Source organism: Physella acuta, unplaced genomic scaffold (assembly GCF_028476545.2).
Source record: "Physella acuta isolate Inbredline_101_S28 unplaced genomic scaffold, ASM2847654v3 ptg000969l, whole genome shotgun sequence".
In the NCBI taxonomy this organism is placed as follows: domain Eukaryota; kingdom Metazoa; phylum Mollusca; class Gastropoda; family Physidae; genus Physella; species Physella acuta.
Window position 1 is genome coordinate 754,066 of NW_026732486.1, and position 20,273 is coordinate 774,338.

A 20,273-nucleotide genomic window follows, 5' to 3' on the forward strand; every position below is an offset into this window, starting at 1 on the left:
AGAGAATATCGATACATTCGATACTTATTATTTTCGAATAGTATGCCTTTTTAATTAGTTTTAAAATTACATTCAAATGCCATATTTGAGCTCACTGTGCAGATACCCTCTGTTACTGATAGTGTCTGACAAGGTGACTCTGGTTAGGGGTCGTCCATAAATGACGTCACACTCGTAGGGGGGGGGTCCGTAATTTTGTGACGGTGTGTGATGAGGGGGAGGGGGGTTCAGATGGTGCGACGTCACATTTTTGCATTATAAAAAGGCAATTTTAGAAAACGAATTTTAGACGTTATTTTGCGTTTTAGAAAACTGTTTTAATTAATTGTAATAGGAATTGATTAAAATATTCTATTTTGACAGAGTTAAGACAATATTCTAGAAAAATATCGATGTTTAAAAAAAAAATTCAACTGCAATTTTAATGGGGGTTGTAGGCTGAGGAGTGACGTCATTTTTGGGGAGGTCTGGCTTTTTGTGACGACGTATGACGGAGGGGAGAGGGGAAGTAAAAATCGTCAAAAAAGCGTGACGTCATTTATGGATGACCCCTTACTCTGAACCTAAACTTATAAGAAGTCTTATTAAAGTAGCAACCTGACTGAGTTTAAAATTATTAATTAAATTGATTTATTGAGTTCCGGGTTTAATATAAAATCTATTGACCGTTATTCTTGTATTGCCAGGATGAGAATTCTATTGGCAAAAAGTAAGTAGAAATAATAATAAGTCTCCCTTCCTTCTTTTTCTCTCAACGATCACTTAGAATACGTGTGATTAGTCATAGTTATATTTTCAACACAGGTTCCTAGTAAATAACGGAAGTAGACCTACGTTTCGTTTCTTGTTGTGGAGATCATGAAAAAAATTTCTCGCGAGAAATTGCCAACACCATGAGAAAAACTATGGCAGATATGGGAAATCTGTGGGAAGGTAATAATAATACAATGAAAGAATGAATCTAATTCCTCTGATTTAATTAAAGCTTCACGTCGTTTTCTAACAGTTTTCATAGCTACTCTTCTTTTTTTGTGTAAAATAAAAATTGGGCATTGGCCACAAAATGAATGAAACTAGAACTAGGCTTTTTGATGAAAATTTCAAAATGATTTTTAATTTTTTAGTTAAAAAATGTAAATCTAGATCTAGATAGAATAGATCTAGCTAGAATCTAGATCTAGACTTAAGACTAGAATCTAGATCTATCAATAAATAGCTAGATCTAGGCCTATCTAGATTCTAGAATTAAGTTCTGCACGAGGTTCAACAAAAGCTGCGGCCATCCCCCTGTTTATCGCTTTGTATATTAGAGCAAATTACATTGTCCGAACACTACGTGGGACCGAACACTTCGTCGGTTTTTGGCTCATAGAAACTTTAATTAGCATGTCTCATGCGAAACCACGGCGCCTGCACGTAAACTGTTCATTTATGAACACTTCCGTGTCAAGTACTTCCGTTTCCTCTCTCAAGAATTATTTTTAGAAAATTTTTAACGTTGCATGGTACGCACATTTCTATTTTTACACCAGCCGGATGAAGTGACCTAGGGTTGGACTTAGGGGCAAAACTTGAACCAATCAACGCTTAGCTAAAAGGTTACACTATAAATAGCTTCTATATATGTATGGAACATCGTAAATGTCAAGGTTAATGGGTTATTTTGTGCTTGAACAATAAAAAAGGGGTGTTCGCTAACTTTTTTTGACCTTACATGGGACCGGACAGCAACACAAAAATATTATTAAATAAGAATTTAGAGCATAAAAGGGGCTGGTTATTGAAGGGAAAGGGTCAAAATAAGGTCAAGAAGGCAGTGGAATGCGAAAGAGGAGGGGGAATCATGTGACCTGGCTGGCTTAGCAGCGTACTGCGCGAGCCGCAATGGCTGAATGGGATGAACTTTGGGAGTGTGGGAAAAAGGTTTTATACTATTAAAATTACCTCACAAACAATCAATAACACAATATAAATGCATATAATATATGTTTTTATTCATTAAATTGACTTTAAATTATTCTAAATGAACAAAAAGTGCTTTGTCCGATGACGGGTAAAGGTGTCCGAACACATTTGAAATTGTATTACATGTGTCCGAACACATGTTAAGACCCCCCAGTCACTATAACAAGAATAGCTAAAGTTCTATGCGTATGAATACAAAATGACACACACATTATTAAAGTAGAATGATTGCGGATAGATATGATACTTTTTTTTCCTTCCTATGTTAAGCGGTTACTGAATGAGACCGCATGGAAGTTTTAAGTTGCGTTTTTTCGCGGTGTGTGTCCGGACAGTGTAATTTGCTCTAATTCACTTAGGCCTATTAATAATTGTTTGGATGTTTTATTTAAATTAGGCCTTTATTAGGCCTATAGATTCTAGTTTTTATAGTTATATGAGTCGTCAACACTACCGATATCTGCTGTATGCATGTCCATTTCTAAATATTTAAGTTTCAAGGTATGACGTGGTAGGCTATTCTAGTTTTCCCTATGAAAAGCACTAGGTCCCGGATGAGATGAATAAAACCAACCAATTAAAGCTTTTTATAACTAGGTTAACTATAAACAGCTTCTACATATGTGCTGAACCCTGTAAATACTATTGTTAAGGCTATTAAAGCAATCAGAGAGGAGAAATTGGGTTGGCCGCAGCTGGGGTAACAAATAGGGTGTTTTACCCTCGCTGCGTCACCAACAACTTGAACTAGACTAGTTTAGATATAAATCCCCTATATTTAAATCTAAATTCTAAGTCTAGAATCTATATATTTTCTAAATTTGTCTGTTGTTTTAAATTATTTTCGATCATCTACTTCTTCTAGATCTAGTTTGTGTCTCTACATACAATCATATCTAAGCAAATGTAACATTATGTCTTGTTAGTAAATGTTAGTGATTGTTATATCCCTTGTATTTAAGGTGTCGCCTAAGATTTTAAAATTCATTATTGTTCAAGATGATTTAAACAATTAAAAACTACATTAATTTACCTTTAATTAATTTGATACCACAAGGCAGGCTCCTTCTTCGTTCTTAATTTTAGTGTTGGAAGGGATCCCCACCAACACAATTTATTATATGTGTCAACTGGTTATGCGCCATTGAAGCCATTGACTCCGATTTCAGCCTGCTTTTCTTTTTGGATTTGCTTCCATAGCCTTTGTCCAACCAAGAAAAAACTACAAGGCAGCAGTTGTTTGATTTTGGAGTTGTCTCTCCTAGAAGAGTGGCTGTCCCCAACTATCAAGCCTCATCTGCCTGAGGGTTTGAACTCGAGACTTTTCGGTTTAGCAACCATGAGCTTTACCGACTCAACCATGCCAGACCCTTAGCTGTTGTCTTGATTAAGTTATTTTTTTAAGGTTTTGTTTTTACCCTGCAGCATGATTTTTAAAAAATTAATGAAATTAGTTAAGTAGGACGCAGTATATAATTTTCTATAGTTCGGAGTATTTTTGAGTAAGTTTACAATGTACAAATGGCAAGTTTGCATTAACACTAATTGTCCATTGTTAAGAGGGTAGGTGCTGGTAAAAAAAAACAACTTTTTTTTATACTAGAGCAAACAAATTTTTCTCTACAGCTTTTTCCACTAAAAAGAATTGGTAAAAAAATTTGGGTAACTATGACAACAGTGGCCATATTTAAATATTAACCTCTTCTTAGGATTTCCTCCATTCATAAAATATTACATTTTAACTTCAATAAACAATGAATTAATAATCTTCTACCACGTTTTGGGGTACTCAGCTAAAAATTTTAAGTGCAGATCTTAAAACTAATTTCTTATGAATTTTCAAAAAGTGGGTCTGTCAAAAACATTAGATTTAATGCCCAGAAACTCTTCAAAATTTAGTGTTTTTACTGGATCCAAAATCTGAAAATTCATAAGAAATTAGTTTGAAGATCTACATATGCTAAGCTATGCCCCATATAGCAAATATGAACTTAAACTTAAATCATAATACTTTTTCTCATAAATATACCTCATTCACAAGTCAGGACAAATGCTTTTAATATATTTTTATTATTATAAGTCGTATTTTGCATGAAATTATAGACAATCTCTTGCCAAGTTGACAAAACCAGGTGCATTTATCTACCCTGGTAACTATTAGTTCCTGAGAAAAATTACCAGTTGAAAATTTTCAGCAACAACACTTTATAATTGACTGTAAGCTAAATGTGTTGATTTGTGCACAGATTTACTGTAAGCTAAATGTGTTGATTTGTGCACAGATTTACGGCGCCAGGCCAGGCAGCTGGAGAATGAGATAGACTTGAAGCTTGTGTCTTTTAGCAAACTTGGGACAAGCTATTCCACTCAGCGAGATTATGAAAGGTTTGTATTTTTATTTTCTCTTACACGTGCTTTGTCAGTGACTCTGGTAAAAACAGTTGATTGTGAACTAGATCTATACCAAACAAAATCAGTTTGATCTACTTTGTATTTTTTTTAATTGCTAAACAAAGACCCTGTGACTCAATCTTTTTTATTCACAAAACATTGATTTTGTTTTGAAGGAATAGAGATTTTTAACAATTTATTTTGTTGTTTTAGGATCTATTTTTTTTTTTGGAAAATATGCTTTAGTGTTCTAGAAAATTGACAATTTTTATCAAAATTATAAAATTTAGTTGTTTTCTTTTGGCTTCTGTTTATACTGTTTTCTAAAAGAAGTTACCGTGTTAATTGACATTCGCCATTGGAAATAATTAACTTAAGGATTAGTTTTTTCAAAGACTTTTTAAAATTTGTTGTTGAGGTGTATAACTTGTTGATTTGGAAATAAAGTTTTGTTTTCTAACATACTAAATATATCTGAGAAGCAAATGCATTTTTTTTTTAAATTAGGATATTAGCCTACAAAAAAACATGAACAGTTGATTTAGAAATTATGATTCGCTCTATACCTGATCCTTTACTTCATTACACATTCTTGTTTTAAATTATTTGACATTTTTAAACTTGAATTTGAATGAAGTACTTGAAATAGAATATTTCTACTTTAGAACCATTACCACAAAAAAAAATTATTTTCTCATCATCCAGAAAGTCTCAATACCAATTTTTTAGCCTTGAAAGTGTAGCATAGTTTCAATGTACTAGGTAATCTAGTACAGTTGTTAGTGGCATTATTCTGCATTCTATGTAAGTTGCTTGTGGTAGTCTCCCTTGCGGTTGAATGCTGTCCCCTTGTCAAGCCATGTATTTTAGACAGCTTGTATACTGCCTCTAATAAACATAGCCCAAATAAGCTTTTAAAGCAACTAATGTGTGTATCCACTGGGATGTGTTACTTACTTATCTGTGGCTGTCAGCCTCCCTGTAATCAACATAGCCCACATAAGCTTTTAAAGCAACTAATGTGTGTATCCACTGGGATGTGTTACTTACTTATCTGTGGCTGTCAGCCTCCCTGTAATAAACATAGCCCACATAAGCTTTTAAAGCAACTAATGTGTGTATCCACTGGGATGTGTTACTTACTTATCTGTGGCTGTCAGCCTCCCTCTAATAAACATAGCCCAAATAAGCTTTTAAAGCAACTAATGTGTGTATCCACTGGGATGTGTTACTTACTTATGTGTGGCTGTCAGCCTCCCTGTAATAAACATAGCCCAAATAAGCTTTTAAAGCAACTAATGTGTGTATCCACTGGGATGTGTTACTTACTTATCTGTGGCTGTCAGCCTCCCTGTAATAAACATAGCCCACATAAGCTTTTAAAGCAACTAATGTGTGTATCCACTGGGATGTGTTACTTACTTATCTGTGGCTGTCAGCCTCCCTGTAATAAACATAGCCCACATAAGCTTTTAAAGCAACTAATGTGTGTATCCACTGGGATGTGTTACTTACTTATCTGTGGCTGTCAGCCTCCCTCTCTCTTTAAACTCAGCCAGCCCCCAGCCTGAGGCCAGGTAAGAAAATATCTTTTTTTACTGCATTGCATGGGCTAGGTTACCTACATCACTCTTACCTCCCTTACCAGTTTTTTTTGTTTGAGACCACACACATACCTTCTAACATTTCTTCCAACTTGTAAGTCTAATTATCTAAGGGTGAAATAGTTTTTTTAGATCAATCTAAAGAAACTATCAATGAGATATTTTACTTGTATTAAATCAATTTATTTTATGAGGGCAACTTTAATCAGAAAAACACAAGAAATAATTCCATTGAACAAACACTGACACAGTGCTGGGTTTTCTTTCTTTCTGTTGTCTCTTGGCTTTGTGTATTTGGCTGGGTAGCACTGGTTTTAACCAGGGCATTGTCTTAGAATATTTGGCTGGGTAGCACTGGTTTTAACCAGGGCATTGTCTTAGAATATTTGGCTGGGTAGCACTGGTTTTAACCAGGGCATTGTCTTAGAATATTTGGCTGGGTAGCACTGGTTTTAACCAGGGCATTGTCTTAGAATATTAGCACTTAAAGGTCTGCAAATGATTACATCAACGACCAAATACTTTCAGACGGTCAGAGAGACAGAATGCTACCAATGGACGTTATTCCTCATCTTTCACTGACCTCTCAAGGTAGGAAGGGATGAGACCTGCTCGTCATACACCTCAGTTTGGCTACTAACCACACAGATCTGTTTTTTCATAGCATGGGTGGTTACTTTAAATAATCTCAGTTGGCAGTGGTTCAAATGTATGGTATGAGGTGTTTTATTGTCCACCTGGTAGAACTAATAACAAACACATAAGGATACCTTGGTATAGCCAATAACAAACACATAAGGATACCTTGGTATAGATAATAACAAACACATGAGAATGCCCTGGTATAACTAATAATAAAAAGCATTGGTATAGCTAAAATTAAACACATAAGAATAAATAATTACACACTGGCAATTAAATTGGGACATAGAGCCTAAACCCAGTTTGTATCCAAATTTGCTTAAAGACCTTGTAACGCTTGGTTTTGGACAGGCCACTATTTGTATTGTGTTGATTATCCCCATCACTACCCTGGTCACCATTATAAGGGGCTAAATTCTATTTTTAGCATTAGTTGCTGTATATACTCACTCTAAATGCTCAAATCTTCACACGACCACTCACCCCAACCTGAACAAATTACTTACTTTTTATTTTATAATACTTATATTAATACCCTCAACTTCCTTCAACTTCAATATTTCTTTAAAAAAAAAAAACCCAAAAAAGCCTGAGTATGTACAATAACTATTTTGTTGCTTTTATACTTTTATTAATTTATTTACTTGGTGTAATAAACTTAAGGTTTGTATATTTATAAAGAAAATGTGTAGATGTTTCATGTATAACTAACTGCATGCCATCTCCTTCCTAGTATAGTCTCAACCTAAAATATGAACATGTCAAATAGAAGCCTAACAGTTGTACAAAACTTGTAACTGAACAAATTTGATTCCAGTTTTTAATTGGCAGAGCTAGTACAAAAATTGACACTCAATTTATATAAATAAAGCTGAGAGTAGCATTAACATAGTGTTCTATGGTAACTAGTTTACTTACACATACAGGTTTATCATTGATTTCACTTAAACAATGGCACCTGAAACAAAACCATTAACTGTTTGGTTTTTTAAAATGACATGTTATGAAACAAATTAAATACAAACCCACTTTTCAGCTTTTAATTTTTCTAAATCCTATATTGTTTATAAATGTGTAATGCTGACTCAAGTTTAATTTTCCTTCAGGAAATTGTATGCACATTTGTTTCTGATCTTTCTTCAAGTTCCATCTTTTTGTTCAGCATGTATCTGTATAGTGAGGTTACTTTCTAATGTGGGGATCATACATGGCTTTATGAATACAGGGCAAGGGTCTTTTTCAGCAGTTAAAGTGAAATAGAGTTGATATGATATTAATTATGACGTTCCAACATTTAATCAATAATTGTTTGTGTAGAATTAGCACGTCATATAAATCTATTGCTACATCAGATCACTAGCTGTTGCTATGAGTTTCACTTTATTTCGTAATGTGTTTGTCATGTTTTTTGCTCATTGATAGAAAAAATTTTTTACACATCATCCAATAAGATTATTTTGTAAAATATTTTTAAAAATTTAATAATACAGTAAATGGCTAACTATTACTGCTGTTTGTATTTTAAAATATATGACATAGTACTCTTGTACTAGCAGGTGTTTTTATAATGATATGGTCAGTATTTTCTAGAGTTTGACTAACTTAAGTTAAATCAGTGAAGATTACTTTTGTATTTGTTTTATGAGTGACATTTCTATGTAAGCACTAGAAAGGTAACCCATTTAAAGCTGAAATAGTTGTATTGTGGGTATCTAGTGATAGTAGTTAGATTGGTGATATAGTTGTATTGTGGGTATCTAGTGATAGTAGTTAGATTGGTGATATAGTTGTATTGTGGGTACATAGTGATAGTAGTTAGATTGGTGATATAGTTGTATTGTGGGTACCTAGTGATAGTAGTTAGATTGGTGATATAGTTGTATTGTGGGTACCTAGTGATAGTAGTTAGATTGGTGATATAGTTGTATTGTGGGTACATAGTGATAGTAGTTAGATTGGTGATATAGTTGTATTGTGGGTACCTAGTGATAGTAGTTAGATTGGTGATATAGTTGTGGTGGGCTATTCATGGCACTAAGTACCCCATGTAGATAACACTTCTCTGGTTGATTGTGTTAGTTAAGATCTGGGATCAGCTGTAATGTTGTCCACAATCACCTAGTTGTTGATGTCTGCAATGTTGTCCACAATCACTGATGTCTGTACTGTTGTCCACAATCACCTAGTTGTTGATGTCTGCAATGTTGTCCACAATCACTGATGTCTGTAATGTTGTCCACAATCACCTAGTTGTTGATGTCTGTAATGTTGTCCACAATCACCTAGTTGTTGATGTCTGTAATGTTGTCCACAATCACCTAGTTGTTGATGTCTGTAATGTTGTCCACAATCACCTAGGGATTGATGTCTGTAATGTTGTCCACAATCACTTAGTTGATGTCTGTAATGTTGTCCACAATCACCTAGTTGTTGATGTCTGTAATGTTGTCCACAATCACCTAGTTTTTGATGTCTGTAATGTTGTCCACAATCACCTAGGGGTTGATGTCTGTAATGTTGTCCACAATCACCTAGGGATTGATGTCTGTAATGTTGTCCACAATCACTTAGTTGATGTCTGTAATGTTGTCCACAATCACCTAGTTGTTGATGTCTGTAATGTTGTCCACAATCACCTAGTTTTTGATGTCTGTAATGTTGTCCACAATCACCTAGTTGTTGATGTCTGTAATGTTGTCCACAATCACCTAGGGATTGATGTCTGTAATGATGTCCACAATCACCTAGTTGTTGATGTCTGTAATGTTGTCCACAATCACCTAGTTTTTGATGTCTGTAATGTTGTCCACAATCACCTAGTTGTTGATGTCTGTAATGTTGTCCACAATCACCTAGTTTTTGATGTCTGTAATGTTGTCCACAATCACCTAGTTGTTGATGTCTGTAATGTTGTCCACAATCACCTAGGGATTGATGTCTGTAATGATGTCCACAATCACCTAGTTGTTGATGTCTGTAATGTTGTCCACAATCACCTAGGGGTTGAATAATGGTGTCCACAATCACCTAAGGGAGACTAATGTCCATGTTTCTCTCTCAGTGATACAGCCCCCTTGTTGAACAAAGCCAGCAGTGAACACATGTTTGACACTATGGCCATGGAGATCTCACAGCTGTTAGCAAAGGTTAGTGCTTGATAATGGTTGGGTGGGTTGTTCCAGCCAATCATGGGGTTGGTTGTTCCTGTCTGAAATTGTTTGGCTCCATGTATCACTTCCTGTCTGAGATTGTTTGGCTCCATGTGTCACTTCCTGTCTGAGATTGTTTGGCTCCATGTGTCACTTCCTGTCTGAGATTGTTTGGCTCCATGTGTCACTTCCTGTTGACAGCTGACAGAGGTGAATGACAGGATGGTGGAGTACACCCAGAACATCTCCACCTCCTCTCCCAGTGCTGCCCTCATGCACACCCTCCAGCGCCACCGCGACATCCTGCAGGACTACTCACATGAGTTCCAGAAAACAAAGGCCAACATCACAGCCATGAGGGAAAGGGAAGACCTGCTGGGCTCTGTCCGCAGGGACATCAAGTAAGTCTTAAACATCAGCATGGTACAGGGACATCAAGTAAGTCTTAAACATCAGCATGGTACAGGGACATCAAGTAAGTCTTAAACATCAGCATGGTACAGCGAACCTCTCACACATCAAGTAAGTCTTAAACATCAGCATGGTACAGCGAACCTCTCACACATCAAGTAAGTCTACATCATCATGGTACAGCGAACCTCTCACACATCATCATTGTAAGGCAAACATCTAACACATTACCATTGTAAGGCAAACATCTAACACATTACCATTGTAAGGCAAACATCTAACACATTACCATTGTAAGGCAAACATCTAACACATCATCATTGTAAGGCAAACATCTAACACATCATCATTGTAAGGCAAACATCTAACACATTACCATTGTAAGGCAAACATCTAACACATCATCATTGTAAGGCAAACATCTAACACATCATCATTGTAAGGCAAACATCTAACACATTATTGTAAGGCAAACATCTAACACATTACAATTGTAAGGCAAACATCTAACACATTACAATTGTAAGGCAAACATCTAACACATTATCATTGTAAGGCAAACATCTAACACATCATCATTGTAAGGCAAACATCTAACACATCATCATTGTAAGGCAAACATCTAACACATTATTGTAAGGCAAACATCTAACACATCATTATTGTAAGGCAAACATCTAACACATTATCATTGTAAGGCAAACATCTAACACATCATCATTGTAAGGCAAACATCTAACACATCATCATTGTAAGGCAAACATCTAACACATCATCATTGTAAGGCAAACATCTAACACATCATCATTGTAAGGCAAACATCTAACACATTACCATTGTAAGGCAAACATCTAACACATTACCATTGTAAGGCAAACATCTAACACATTACCATTGTAAGGCAAACATATATCCTGTCACATCATTGTTACATCTTACACTTCATCATTTTAAGGCACACATAGTCATCATTATAAGACAAAAATGATTGAATATTTTATGGGCTTAAAATATATATCTGAGCTTTTCATACCTAATGTCCTGATATTTCAGTGCTTACAAGAACTACTCTCAATATATCTGAGCTTTTCATACATAATGTCTTGATATTTCAGTGCTTACAAGAACTCCTCATCCCTGAATAGGAGGTCTGATATGTACCTCAAAGAACATGATCATATACGCAAGTAAGTCATTTACTATCTTTAATTTATGTCTTTGTTCTGATACAAAAAGTAAATGTTGCCATTGTCTCCTGCTGTCAAAAGGTTGACTTTTATTAAATATTTAATATGGTGCTCTTAAACTTGTAATTTAATTCATTTAATTCTTGATTTTATTTTCCAGTTCAGAAAGATTAGTGGATGAACAAATCAGGTAACACTTACATTGACTTACATGGTTAAATAACTTATTAGTGACCATAAGTTTTTTTTCATCCACTTTAATTATAAAACACATGGATATACAATCAATTTTTTAAACTTTGTTGATTGTCTATAATTTCAGCATAGCCATAGCCACAAAAGAAAATCTTCAGTCACAAGGAAAGTTTTTGAATACCATCAACCAAAAAGTCAACGCTTTTGCCAGTATCCTTACATAGATTTTACTCAAATTTATGAATGCCAATTCATTCTATTGCTGTTTAGTTTTTTTTTTTTTTAAATTGTTTTTTTTTTCCATTCCTTGATAGTCTTTAAATGTAGTAGTGTTGTCTCCCATCCACATTACTAATAAAATTATCTCCCATGTTACCAACTATGCTACAATATATTAAACTAGCTGCATCCCGTGCTCCGCCACGGTAAATCTTTTTAAAATATACCATATTTGGAACACAACAAAACAAACAAAAACACAACACAAACAAAACACAACCGCAACCACAACACAACCACATTACAACCACAACACAATCACAACACAACCACAACACACGGTAAATCTTTTTTAAATGTACCAAGTTGGGAACAGAACAAAACTAAATACAACACAAACGAACGCAAAGAAAAAACAAAAACGAAAAAACAAACACAACACTCAACATAAACTCAATTTAAATGTAATCATAAAGGCATATTGCTCACAGTCTATCCCGTAGCGCCAAATCACGCCCTTTCCGAGCGCGGGCGGAAAATTTCGATTTACACCCTCCCACCTCCCTCAAACTTTCGATTTCCACCCTCCCCCCCCCCCCCTCTTGCTAGGCCTCTGTTATAAAACCCCTAGCTTTTCCGCAAATAAATTAAAGGCAGTATTTAGAATATCCGTGTTTTACCGACCATATTGCACTTTATAAATTCATGCATTTTTTTCAGTACTTTTATAAATTTACAATAAAGTTTCATAACTAAAACCATTGCGCACCTAATGAACGTGATGACTTAATATAGTAATGGAGAATAGTTGATTAAAAATTATAATTAGTAAACAGTACATTCAGTGAATAAAATAAATAAAAGATAGCCTTTTATCAATCAATGCTAATAATAATATTCCAACAATAATGTACTCTTACACGTCTGCATAATTTGCATTCACATTTTGCTAATTATATTATTCCAACAATTATTCCGTCTTGCAGATTTTGCATTCACATTTTTAGCGTGAGTTCAATTTATCTTTGAATTACCTCCATTGGCAAAATTACTAAGAAGTTTAATTAGATTTTTCTACCTTACTGTTATTATGTTATTAATATGTATCCACTTTTTCTGGGAATATTAACGAAAACGATATTTGACATTGATCCTTTTAATATGTTTTAGCAATGTGCGTGTATTTAATGTTCTCTTTACGTTATGCAAAATTGTACAAACAGTGGAAATTATAAAATAGCTCTATGCCGTTATATAAATAAACCCTACTCTATTACCTATAATAAGACACTGCGGTGCACTGAAAAGCACAGCTTGGTGCGATGTTTACTTTTATGGTTCCAAAATCTATAGCGATGACTTATGGTTCCAAAATCTATAGCGATGACAGAAGGAAGGACTGACATACGCTCAGCCCGCTTATATTATAGATGATGCCCCTTGCTGACACTTATACAAAACCTTAACACATCTCAGACCGCTTCCCTATGATTAACAGCCTTGTACAGAAGATCAACCTGAGGAAGAGAAGGGACTCCATCATCCTGGGCCTTGTCATAGCTGTCTGTGTCATCCTCATGATCTTGTTCACCTTCCACTGACACGTCACCGACGTCTGACATGGCCACAATCACCTCTCAGGTCAAACAGCTCATCCAGCTGAAGACAAACATGGAGCCAAAGAAAAAATGTTTCCTCTATAATTTGTACATGTCCTCATGTGTCAGAGGAGATGTTCCCAGTGTGGCATAAGACAATGGCTGCTGCTGTAGGACATGTCTACAACCCTCCCCCCCTTCAGGCTACTACAACACACATCATCTTAGCTCATGCCTTATTTCACTTCTGGTTTTTCTTCATTCAATTCTATTTTAATATGTTTTGAGAAAATGGTGATTTAAGCATGTTGGCTTGCTTGTTGGGAGAAGTTTGGAGTTGTATGTGTGCAAAATGTAAGATGGATGGTTGCTCAGACTGTGTGCCCATGTGATCTGGGGTTTTTACTGTAAGATGTGTTTGTGACAAAATGTAAGATGGATGGTTGCTCAGACTGTGTGCCCCATGTGATCTGGGGTCTTACTGTATGTAAGATGTGTTTGTGCAACATGAAAGATGGATGTATGTTGAAGACGCTAACTGTACATATTTTCTGTCACAGAGAAAGGTTGACATATCCTTGCTGTCCATAAGATTGTGTCTGGCAACGTTTCATTGTAAATAATCAACTGTGATTTTTGTAAATACACATTTTGAGGGATGTTTTTTAATTGGTTTATTTGCTGATCTGAAGAGATCAGTGAAAATTTGCTTCAATACTGGGATTTATTTAATGGACTGGAATAGGGTTTATTTTCCTATGCTTGGTGTAATAGTATTGATTCATTTCTACAAAGTATCTGGAAATAAACATGAAGTTTTTAAATGTGTTGCATCCAAATAACTTGCTAACAAGTGAAGATTTTTTAAAATTGTTTTTGTGTATTTGAATAATTTTTTACTTGAAAGCAGGTTGAGTAACAAATAGCTTGTCTGCTGTTGAATACCTGTTTGTATTGAGAATTTTATTTGAAGCAATATGATACTTGATGTTGACATCTTTAAATAAACATAACTTATATGATGGTTTTCAGTCCAGAAATAAGTTACAGACTATTGTTAGGAACATGAAATCTATCAACTTGCTTGTGAGCTAATAGAGGCAGTCATCTTTATCTACATTGATACACAAATGTGTAGACTGTCTAGTGTACCAGGTTTACACACCAAGCTGTCATTATTTTAAAACTGCCCCAGATAAATTAGTTGCTCTCAAATCATTCACTCTTCCTAATGACCTCAGTTCTAGACTAATTTCCTTCTAGGATTTCCACTTCCTTGTGTTGCTGGCTGCACTGTGAGTGAGCCAAGTGGAAGATATGGAGTAGATTTCTGGTCTACATGTATGGGTTAAACTATACAAGATGCTCTTTTCATTTAGCAGAAATATGTCAGTTTTTACCATGTTTATGCATAATGAACATATAAATCATCCCTATATAGAGTTTGGCACTGGTTATTGTTTATCCCTCTTGACCGAGTACTACAAAGTGTTAAATGATTGGTACTTTATTGATCTGTGGGATGATCATGGTAACTTTTATTTTCTATGTAAAACAATCTGTCATAAAGCATGTCCTTTCACTGCCATAACTTTTCCATCTGAAAGATGTGCATGTTGTGTGTTTTGTATGAACCAACATTGTGTATGCTGTATGAATGTATTGTTTTGTATGAACATTGTGTATGCTGTGTTTTGTATGAACCAACATTGTGTATGCTGTGTGTTTTGTATGAACCAACATTGTGTATGCAGTATGAATGGATTGTTTCATATGAACCAACATTGTGTATGCTGTGTGTTTTGTATGAACATTGTGTATGCTGTGTGTTTTGTATGAACCAACATTGTGTATGCTGTGTGTTTTGTATGAACCAACATTGTGTATGCAGTATGAATGGATTGTTTCATATGAACCAACATTGTGTATGCTGTGTGTTTTGTATGAACCAACATTGTGTATGCTGTGTTTTGTATGAACCAACATTGTGTATGCAGTATGAATGTATTGTTTTGATGAAAGTTTGGGACCACTAGAAGAGGGACTTTTTATTTATTGAATGTGACTCACCATCATAGTGAACTGTACATATATATTTTTGGTCTATTTATCTTCAAAACCTTTTATCATGTTGTTTTATTGTATTCTTGTTTGCATATTGCAAATATGAAACCAAATTGAAATAAAATGGATCAGACAGAAATGTTTTGACATTTGAATGCTGGTGTCAGCTTGTGGTTGTTTCTTCCCACTGGTTTATTGACATTAATAATACTATTTAGCAATTCATTCAAATAAAACAAAAAAGCATTTTTAGAGGTTTTTTTAATAGAAGGTTAAATCCCAAAGCAAATGGAAGAAATTTGCAAGAAAACAAAAATAGTTGCATCAATTAAATTTGTCAAGTTCTTTATATACAAACTTAAAGCCCATAAGAGCATTTATGAACCATAAACTAAATAAAAAAGGCAAAAGATTGACTATAAGGGAGCGAAGCATTATCTTTATGGACCCATAGCCACAATATTATATGACGTGCTTATATAATGAAGGAAAAAAAAGGCCCCATGCATAAAAATACTGGACGTTTGTTTACATCTTGGAGTACTTGGAAATGTTAGATTGTCTAAAAGACTTTTCCCAGTTAGAGCCATCAAATTTTTTCATGTTGTAAGACTTGAGGGTGCCTGGGTCGAGACAGTGGGGCATTACACCTGCCAGTGAGAAAACAAAAACACTCTCAATGTTGACTGACATTAAATTACACCTGCCAGGGGGAAACAAAAACACTCTCAATGTTGACTGACATTAACAAACATTTCAAGGCAGACAACACTTTAACTAAAGACGTTCAAACGCTCGACTCTAGACTTTAAAATGTATTGTTAAGCTAAAAATTGAGAAAACATGAACCACAAAAAATAAATTTACCAATGCCATCTTGGTTGGACCGGGGTGTGTAGAAACTCTGGACACCACACGTTTTACAGAAGGTGTGTTTGGCTTTGTGCGTGTTGAATGTGTACGTGGTTAGATTGCTTTTACCCTGAAACAAAATTCATTTTTTTACAGAAAATTTGTTTGGCTGTGTGTGTGTTGAATGCTTATGTACAGTAGTTCTCTTTTATTCTGAAACAAACAAATTTTCTTACATAAGATGTGCTTGCTGAATGTGTACATTGTAAATATTGTAATATTAACTATGAACATGAGAATAACAAATATTCTTGCATTTAATAATTTTAAAAATATACACACTTTATCCTACCTGAAGAAGAGTAAAGCTATCCTTTGGGACAATAAAATGGAAATTCTGTTTCTTCAAACAGATGCTGCAACTAAACAAAATTTTAAGAAACTGACACAATAGGATTAGAGTCTAAAAATGTAGGATACTGACAATAGGATTAGCATGAACAAAATTTCAGATACTGACAAAATAAGATTAGCCTAAACAAAATTTTAAAGGATTAGCCTAAACAAAATGTAAGATATCGACGCAATGGGAATGGCCTATTAAAATCAACTCAATATATTTAGCTATAGAAATATTTTAAAGACTTCTCATGAAAAAACCTGTTTCTTGATAATACATAAACTTTTAATGTATCTAGAAGAAAAAAAAAAATAATTTGTATCATAAAGCTAGCAAGGGCTTATCAAAAAGACAGTTTTGCTTTACATTTAGACTTGCTTGTGGCTTTCTTATAAAATAATCAGTATGTGTTTTGGAATTAGCTTCTATGTCTGAATTGTATATAAAAGTGGATAACTTGGACTCTTCCGCTCAATATTTCTAAGTTGTTTTGATGGTGGTTGCTCACTGCTGGTGTATAAGGATTTCTAGTGAGCTTAGGTGATTTATTACAGCAGGATACTATTTGAGGCATCGTTGACCTTTTCATATAAATACTGTGTGGTCAACACAGAGGCGTAGCGAGGGGGGGGGCGGGGGGGGGGGACATATGTCCCCGGGCGCCGACCTTAGGGGGGGCGCCAAATTGAAAGTTTGAGGGGGGGGGTGCAAATGAAAAGTTCGAGGGGGGGTGCAAATCGAAAGTTTGAGGGGGGGGGGGGTGCAAATGAAAAGTTCGAGGGGGGGGGGGGGTGCAAATCGAAAGTTTGAGGGGGGGGGGGGTGCAAATGAAAAGTTCGAGGGGGGGGGTGCAAATCGAAAGTTTGAGGGGGGGTGCAAATCGAAAATTTGCTCCCGAGGGGGGCGCCAAATTGAAAGTATGTCCCTGGGCGCCGGGAAGGGTCGCTACGCCTCTGGGTCAACACTATGCTCTAAGTCATGTACTCATTTGAGCTGGGTGTTCTCAGTGACATCCACTAGCAAGAGCCTGAATCCCAACCTGAGATTTTAGAGTTTGTGGAGTTAGTAATCTCAAGACCAAATAAATGGCTCAATAGTCTGATAGACAAAAGGAGGATTGCTCCAAGGACCAAGAGTTGACAATATATCAGGTCCCCTCCCTGTATGCAGCAGATGGACCCAATGGAGAGTAATCAAGACTTGGCTGAAGTGATCACTACTAGACAAGAGTAATCTAAATTTGGAGACCATTTTCCATAATAAAAGTTCCGTGACTTACTCCTACATAACTAGACATGAGTGATATAAATTTGGCAAGCATGTTCTATTATATTCACTCACTCACTCCTACATTACTAAGCATGAGTCATGTAAATTTGGGAAGCATGTTCTATTAAATTCACTGACTTACTTGCAAGAGAAAACATCAACTTTTTCTGGCGCTATGACCTTGAACCTTACAGCACCACAGTGACAGCCTCCGTGGTGTTCCACTGGCTGTGACTGAACCTCTTCTTCATCTTAGAATAAATTTAATTCACATATATACAAATATGCATTTTGTTCAAAAAAATATTTTTTCCTAATGTTTCTTAACTATTCCTATAAAATAGTAATGTAAATCAAAATAGTAAATGTAATTTACTTTTTGGCAACATCCTATCTTTTGGAAACCTGAAGGGTAAATTTAAGTAGCCGATAATATGGTCCCAGTTACGCATCAGTGATTTTTTTTTTATTGACAGCCTCTGGTAGACCCTGAACAAAGCTGTTTTAAGAGCTGGGGGAGACACATTGGCGTATTCAGGAGTCGATGTAAAATGTTTGACAATGTCTGAGTAGACGCGCTTGTGTTTGTACCAGAGGTAGACCATGTGACCATTACAATACTGGGCTGGTTTACTGGCCTCAGGGTTAAAGTTCAGCTCGACATATTTCACCAGGTCTGGCAGCTTCTTGTTGCCATTTGATGTCATTTTGGTTTACACTTGGGGCAAATCTGCACAAAGTAAAAAGGTTACAAGTCATTTTGGTTTACACTTGGGGCAAATCTGCACAAAGTAGAAAGCTTAGATGTCATTTTGGTTTACACTTGGGGCAAATCTGCACAAAGTAGAAAGCTTAGATGTCATTTTGGTTTACACTTGGGGCAAATCTGCACAAAGTAGAAAGGTTAGATGTCATTTTGGTTTACACTTGGGGCAAATCTGCACAAAGTAGTAGTAGTAAGGTTACAAGTTATTGGTTTATTTTAATAAAGTAAAATTCCCATTTCGGACCTAATGATCCATAGGGCAGATGAAGTAGAGTTCACATTTCTTAACATCAACATATGATATTGTCATTGTGGTCAGCACCATAATTCTAGATTCTAGATCTACAATTTTGTTAACCCACCAAAAAAATTACTGGACTGTCACAGTACTGTAGCTACAGCTGCTTTTGTGATAGCACACATAGATCTAGATCTTCATCTAGATCTAAATCTAGATTCTAGATATCTTTTTTTCAGCTGGTTTTCTTTTTGCAAGTGAATGAATTTATTGTGAATTTAACTTTTTGCAATAACAAACAGTTAATTACAGTAGCCGCCCCTTACAAAAGAAAGCTGTAAAAAATGGAATTGCCAGGTTTCGGTTTTATTCACTAGTTTTACTTTATTTTTAAACAAAGATTGGGGTATTTCCGAATACTGTAAAAAGTAATTCATCTCTTACTTTTAATGTAAAAAAAATCTTAAGTTTATGATTTATCATGAGATAAAGCGCAACATTTCCCATTGTAAAATTACCTGTTAGGCTTAAAGTTATTAAAAGTAAGCTAACTCGTGTATTACCAATCACTTTGCCTTTTTATTTTGTTGTCACGCGATTGATGTAGAAAACAATTAAATAAGCCCGTAATGTCAAGTACCAGTCTAATTTCTTTGCTTCGACTCTATGTAATTCAGTAATGAGCTTTTTATATTATTATATCAACCACTTCTCTCCCCCCCCCCCCCTTCTTGCTACCAGTGTTTCTTCCAGACTTTTTTCTCCGGGGGGCACTCGAAATTTTCGGGGGGGGGGGGGGCGGTAGACTTTCTTCGGGGGGTGGACACTGTTAAAAGTATATATTTTCTATATAAATTATATACATTTCATTTCGTTCAGGGGGGCGGTAAAAAAATTTCGGGGGGCTTAGCCCCCCCCCCCCCCCCGAAGAGATGCCTGGAAGAAACTCTGCTTGCTACCCCACAGGTAATGGTACACACCTGGACCTGAGTCAGTGGCGTGCAGAGGGGGGGGGGGGGGGCGGACGGGGCCCAGGCCCCGGGCATCCACCACTGGGGGGCATCCAGCGGAGGTAAAAAAAAAATTTAATTAACTCTTTAAGCCCGTAATTATTTTCACGTTTTACCGGAATTATTTTTTTCCCCTCATTTTTTTTCAGTACCCCTGCGGCTAAATGACCCATATCTTTTTACCCGTTAATTTAAACCCCACACATTATTGATAAAAATTAATCGTAATTGAATACCCTACACACTGATATAAATTTTAAGGAATTATTTATTTATTGAAGAAAGATAATTACTTAGTTTTAAAGAAGAAAAA

At 35.6% G+C, this 20,273-nt stretch overlaps 2 protein-coding genes across 5 annotated transcripts; one reads left to right on the forward strand and one right to left on the reverse strand.

Moving 5' to 3' along the window:
• The first annotated feature begins 845 nt into the window (after positions 1 to 845).
• LOC131954005 (Golgi SNAP receptor complex member 1) lies at positions 846 to 15,538 on the forward strand. Of its 4 annotated transcripts, XM_059317479.1 has the most exons (10): positions 846 to 933; positions 4,248 to 4,350; positions 5,889 to 5,933; positions 6,489 to 6,551; positions 9,664 to 9,748; positions 9,953 to 10,152; positions 11,278 to 11,349; positions 11,510 to 11,539; positions 11,672 to 11,754; positions 13,240 to 15,538. In XM_059317479.1, the coding sequence occupies exons 1-10, from the start codon at positions 894 to 896 to the stop codon at positions 13,362 to 13,364; spliced, it is 846 nt and encodes a 281-aa protein (XP_059173462.1). In that variant the 5' UTR covers positions 846 to 893; the 3' UTR covers positions 13,365 to 15,538. The 4 variants fall into 4 exon arrangements, with proteins under 4 accessions (XP_059173462.1, XP_059173463.1, XP_059173464.1 ...); XM_059317480.1 differs by lacking the exon at positions 5,889 to 5,933 and having other exon boundaries at positions 887 to 933; XM_059317481.1 differs by lacking the exon at positions 6,489 to 6,551 and having other exon boundaries at positions 891 to 933.
• Positions 15,539 to 15,591: 53 nt separating this feature from the next.
• Positions 15,592 to 19,263, reverse strand: LOC131954007 (centromere protein V). Its single transcript, XM_059317483.1, has 6 exons — positions 19,075 to 19,263; positions 18,323 to 18,676; positions 18,089 to 18,197; positions 16,630 to 16,699; positions 16,293 to 16,407; positions 15,592 to 16,075 (listed from the first exon to the last, which is right to left on the reverse strand). The coding sequence occupies exons 2-6, from the start codon at positions 18,651 to 18,653 to the stop codon at positions 15,954 to 15,956; spliced, it is 747 nt and encodes a 248-aa protein (XP_059173466.1). The 5' UTR covers positions 18,654 to 18,676; positions 19,075 to 19,263; the 3' UTR covers positions 15,592 to 15,953.
• Positions 19,264 to 20,273: the final 1,010 nt, after the last annotated feature.